The sequence below is a fragment of the Lathyrus oleraceus genome, chromosome 6 (genome assembly GCF_024323335.1).
Source record: "Lathyrus oleraceus cultivar Zhongwan6 chromosome 6, CAAS_Psat_ZW6_1.0, whole genome shotgun sequence".
NCBI classification, from domain to species: domain Eukaryota; kingdom Viridiplantae; phylum Streptophyta; class Magnoliopsida; order Fabales; family Fabaceae; genus Lathyrus; species Lathyrus oleraceus.
Genome location: NC_066584.1, coordinates 120421351 through 120426821, shown reverse-complemented (window position 1 = coordinate 120426821; position 5471 = coordinate 120421351). Strand labels below are relative to the sequence as shown.

General features: G+C 31.6%; 1 protein-coding gene across 1 annotated transcript; it reads left to right on the top strand.

Annotated features, from left to right (window-relative positions):
- Positions 1-1089: 1089 nt before the first annotated feature.
- LOC127092944 (probable 2-oxoglutarate-dependent dioxygenase SLC1) lies at positions 1090-3765 on the top strand. The gene is made up of 4 exons (XM_051031834.1): positions 1090-1520; positions 1622-1869; positions 2783-3122; positions 3203-3765. Exons 1-4 carry the CDS (start codon positions 1227-1229, stop codon positions 3461-3463), a joined length of 1143 nt encoding a protein of 380 aa, XP_050887791.1. The 5' UTR covers positions 1090-1226; the 3' UTR covers positions 3464-3765.
- The last annotated feature ends 1706 nt before the right edge of the window (positions 3766-5471 follow it).

Here is a 5471-nt window from a genome sequence, read left to right as displayed (position 1 = left end):
CTCTTTATGCTTGGAGTAGTGGTGATTTCATGGTCATCTAAAAAGAAGTTTACTGTAACTCTCTCCACCATTGAATTAGAGTTTATAGCATATGCTAGTAGTGCTTACCAAGGTGTATGGTAATAACAACTCATCATTCAAATTGTATAACAATACAATAATGCAAGGAAAAAGAAAACATATAGATGTTAGATTTCACTATATGTATGACTTTGACTTGACAAAGTAGGGAATCATTCAACTTTTTAACTACTCATCTCAAAATCAAGTTGTCATATTATGACCAAGCCCCTAAATTTGAAGTTTTATTTTTTAAAATTTAGAGATAGTTTTGACATGTGTATTATATAACTCTTAAAGTAATGTATTTTATGATAGTTTAGGGGAGGATTTGTTAAGACTTAACCACACCTTGTTAGGTTAAAGTCAAATTACATGCTTCTCAAGTAAGACAGTTAGAGAGAAAACTAGTTAGCAGTTTGTTACATTAATTTGTTAGCTTTTTGTTATGCTATTAGTAACCAAAGATTGACCTAAATTGAAGACTCTTAATAAGGCTCGTTAATGAATAATAAGCAAAGAACATCCACATTAAATATTAAGTAACTTTTGCACACTAGCTAGTGTAAATATTAAATAAAAAACTAATACTCCCTCCGTTCCTTTTTAAGTGTCATTTTTTGACTTTTTACCCATACCAAGGAAGTTAATCATTATTGTTACTTTTCAAACAATAATTCTTCTTTTACCTATAATACCCTTAATTATTTATTACATTCACTTTACTTTTTTTCTCTCTGCAATCATTATCTAGGGGTAATTTTGACAAAATTGCAATTAATACTACCTTGAACTTTGCAAGTGACAATTAAAAAGAAACAAATTTTTTGCAAGAAACTGACACTTATAAAGAAACGGAGGGAGTATAACATAGCAATAGGGTCTAGTGTATCTATCTGTCCCGACCCTTCTCCTTACTTCCCCCTTGGTCTGACTCAGACTCTCCCATTGTCTTATTCAACTTTGTCAACGAAAATATTAATATTACAATATACTCTAGAATAGAACAAAGTCATCCTCTCACACACACCTGAAGAATCTGGCTTTTTTCTTTTCAAAACTTCCTACTATTTCAACTTCCACCCTACCCCACACTTCTTCTTCTCTTCGCTATATATACACATCACATTAACATAACTCTAACATTCAACCCATATACGAAGAACATGTCACATGGAATGACAATATTTAGTGACCAAATCAAAAGTAACATTGAAACATCAGAAAATCAGAATGATAAAGGAGTCAAGCAGCTAGTTGATAATGGAATTGAAACAGTACCTAAGAAGTACATACTTCCTCCTTCAGAACGTCCTGATATCAATAATAGTGAACATCCAAATGTTGCCAAACAAAACCTTCAGCTACCAATCATTGATTTTTCTGATTTGTTTGGCCCTAATAGGCCCCAAGTCATTCAATCATTAGCCAATGCTTGTGAACAATTCGGATTTTTCCAGGTATTCAATCAAAATCTCTATAGCACCGACACCTCTAAATCAAACACACTGTTGACTTTATGATTGATTCAAAGTGTTGATTTTATGTTTGATTGATGAAGGTGGTAAACCATGGGATATCAGAAGATGTTATGAACAAGATGATGGATGTGAGTGGAAGATTTTTCGATCTTCCAATTGAAGAAAGAGGAAAGTACATGACATCTGATATGAGAGCAGCAGTTAGATATGGAACAAGCTTTAGTCAAACAAAAGACAAAGTGTTGTGTTGGAGAGACTTCTTGAAACTCATCTGCCATCCTTTGCCTCATTATCTTCCTCATTGGCCAGATTCTCCTTTGGACTTTAGGTGTGTAATCTCTGTTTAACTATATTTAATTTAATTAAATAATTTACTCTCTATGTGGATAACATTTCTTAGTATAAAATTATAATTATATAATAAGTACTAGTACTAATTTATTAGTAGACTAATTTGTTTCTGTATTAATTTATTTAAAACTGCAACTACCACTAATGTTGTCTTCTTTTGTGAAAAATAAATAACTAATGTTGAGTATAATGATAGTTTTAAAATTATATGGTTCCAGCATAGCTAATGAATTTGATTATGTAATATTAAACTTTAGTATTACTCATATGTTATATTTTATACCAATTCAATTATTGTATCTCATTTTTATAATAATATTATTCATTAACAAAAAATATTATGATTTTTAAATTTAGATTTTCCAAAGTCGATCAAAAATAAACTGTAATTAATTGGATAAAAAAGTCACGTTAAAATTTTCAAAATTATCATCTCAAACCGAATCAAATTGTATATACTTCTATTTTCATATTAGTTTTTTATTTTCAAATAGATGAATTTTTATTTCAAAAGTGATATAATTATATCGTTAAAAACTATTTATCAACAACATATAATAATGTTAACGAGGCAAGACAACGAGTATTTCATCTTCTCACAACCAAATTTTGTTTTACTATATCTTATTTTTTTGTATTGGAGAGTTATTTTATTGTTCTTATCTTTATGAATTTTTGCTATCCATGTAAAATTTAGGTAAATCTAAATAAATATAAAAATCAAACTTGAATTATTTCTAATCAAATAGAGTAAATTAAAATTTAATTTAAAATAAAATAAAATGTTACTATATTTTTATGACAATAATAAACATTATAGTATTTTTATATACATATTGTTAAAAAAGACAAATAAATATACCATGTATAACATTATGAATAAAATGTAGGAAAGTGGCGGCTACCTACGCAGAAGAAACCAAGCACTTGTTTATAAGATTAATGGAATCAATCTTAGAGAGTTTAGGTATAGTTGAAGACAACCAAGAAGTAAAGGACAATATTCTCAAAGAATTGGAAGATGGAAGCCAGCTTATGGCAGTTAATTTCTACCCACCATGTCCTCAACCAGACCTAACCCTAGGGATGCCTCCTCATTCTGACTATGGATTCCTCACACTCCTTCTCCAAGATGATGTAGAGGGTTTGCAAATCCAATTCCAAGAGCAATGGTTCACAGTTCAACCAATTAATAATGCATTTGTTGTCAATATTGGTGATCACCTTGAGGTAATACTAATTCATCATCATAGTTGTAAAGTTTAGTAGGTGATCACATGTCATTATCTTCTTTTGTGTGTGGTTTTCAGATTTTTAGCAATGGGAAATACAAGAGTGTGCTACATAGGGTTGTGGTGAATTCGAGTAAGCGTAGAAGATCGATAGCTTCATTGCATAGCATTTCTTTCAACGGTACGGTGAGACCGTCACCAAAACTCATTGATGAAGCCAATCCCAAACGTTACGCTGACACTGATTTTGAAACTTTTCTTGCTTACATTTCAACCAAAGAAACTAAGAGAAAGAGTTTTCTCGAGTCTAGAAAATTGATTACTATTCTACATGACTAGGAAAAGCAATTGTACTATTGCTGTCGAAAGAAAAAAAAAAGAAAAAAAAGAGAAAAACTATTATATATTAATTAAGTGCAAAATATTGCACACAATAATTGATTAATTACTAGGGAAATTTTGTAGGATTAAAATGTGTCATGGGAGGAAATTTAGATTACACTTATTTTTCCCTCGTGTTGCTTTTAAATCCCTATGAATATGTAGTTAGGTCTATTTTATGTAAACAGATTTTGTAAGATGGTTAGCATTAACCATCAATGAGAATTTTTCCAATTATTAATGATATATATTCTTAAATACTTTATTATGTATTCTTAGTGTCAAATATATATGTTTAGTCTGTGTAATTCTTTTAACAAATGCAAACACTTATTTATTTTTAGATAAAGTCTTATAAAAAATTGCATTTTTTATTTGCAAAGTTACAAAAATATGATATTTTTTTAGTTATGGGAGTTGTATGGTACGAGTCCAAGAAGTTCAACTCAAATATATTATGGATTATCCACCAATGATGTTTATATTAAAATAAATAAAACATGTCCAATTATAAGGTTTTTTTATCGAAATAATCCAGTTTTTCAAAAAAAAACCCAAAATACCCCTAGTTTCAGAAAAATTCCCAAAATACCCCACTTTTAGGAGGAGTCTCCAATTGAATTGGCGACTCCTCTTAAAACTTGAATGGAGGCGCAAATTGGATTGGCTAGGGCAGGTGCCCTAGCCAATCAAATTGGCGCCTATGTGTAGGTTTTAAGAGGAGTCGCCAATTCAATTGGCGACTCCCTCAAAAAAACCTCAAATGACAAAAACTACAACATGAAAGTTGTATATCTTTTCAAGACAATGAATTTGGACATAAATTTTGCATCATTTAGATTATTTATGAGAAAGTTATGGGCACTTGAAGTTGGACTTCTGATTTTTTCAACTGTTATCTGACCTATAATGTTTTGTATTATCACATGTGTTTCTTTTAGAATTATGAAATTTTGTCCAACATAAACATTGAAGTAGACATATCAAACTTTCCAATGCACTTGGTCCCATATCAAAATAATAAAAAATGAAGGAGTTAGGTCCTTGGGAAGTTGACCCAAAATTAGGGTTTTAGTCAAAACATGTGTATGTGAATTTTGCCAAAAGGGACCAACTTCAAGCCCTTCTGTTTGAATGATAAAAACATCAAATGACAAAACCTTCAACATAAAAGTTGTATATCTTTTCAAGACAATGAATTTGGACTAAAAGTTTGCATCATTTGGATTTTTTATGAGAAAGTTATGGGCACTTGAAGTTGGACTTTTTCACATTTCAATTGTTATGTGACCTATAATGTTTTGTATTATCACATGTGTTTCTTTTAGAATTATGAAATTTTGTCCAACATAACAAGTGAATTAGACATCTCAAACTTTCCAATGCACTTGATCCCACCTCAAAATCATAAAAAATGAGTGAGTTAGGTCCTTGGGAAGTTGACCCAAAATTAGGGTTTTAGTCAAAACATGTGTATGTGAATTTTGCCAAAATGGAGTTTACACAAAGAAACCTAAAGTTTGGAGTTTACACAAAGATAAATTTGATATAATACGACTTGATATTAATAAATTTTGGAGTTTACACAAAGAAACCTAATGGTGATGACCGGGATCACCTAACCGACCTCCGGTCCCACATCCCCTAGCTACCCTAACCCTTGGCCCTAACCCACGTTGACGATTTTGCACTGGTGTTTGTTCATCTGAGGGGCCAGGAGCGTCACTACCAACTACAGGAGAAGGTCTGTTGAGGTATTCAGACAACTCAGCATAGTCTTCAGTATGCAATGATGGTGTACCGCCGTAGCTGAGCTCATGACCCATGCTAGAGAAGTTGGGATGTGGTTGACTCATGGATGGGCGACCGGGACGGTTGAAGGGAGACATGGGTGTGAATGATGCGTCTAGGAAATGTTGGAAAGGTTGTTGGGGTGTTTGGTAGAGATAGGGTTGTGGGATGTTTT

Coding starts and splice junctions, on each gene's coding strand:
- LOC127092944 (XM_051031834.1), top strand. CDS start 1,227: ATGTCACATGGAATGACAATATTTAGTGACCAAATCAAAAGTAACATT. Junction 1,521..1,621: donor AACAATTCGGATTTTTCCAG/GTATTCAATCAA, acceptor TGATTGATGAAG/GTGGTAAACCATGGGATATC. Junction 3,123..3,202: donor ATATTGGTGATCACCTTGAG/GTAATACTAATT, acceptor TGTGGTTTTCAG/ATTTTTAGCAATGGGAAATA.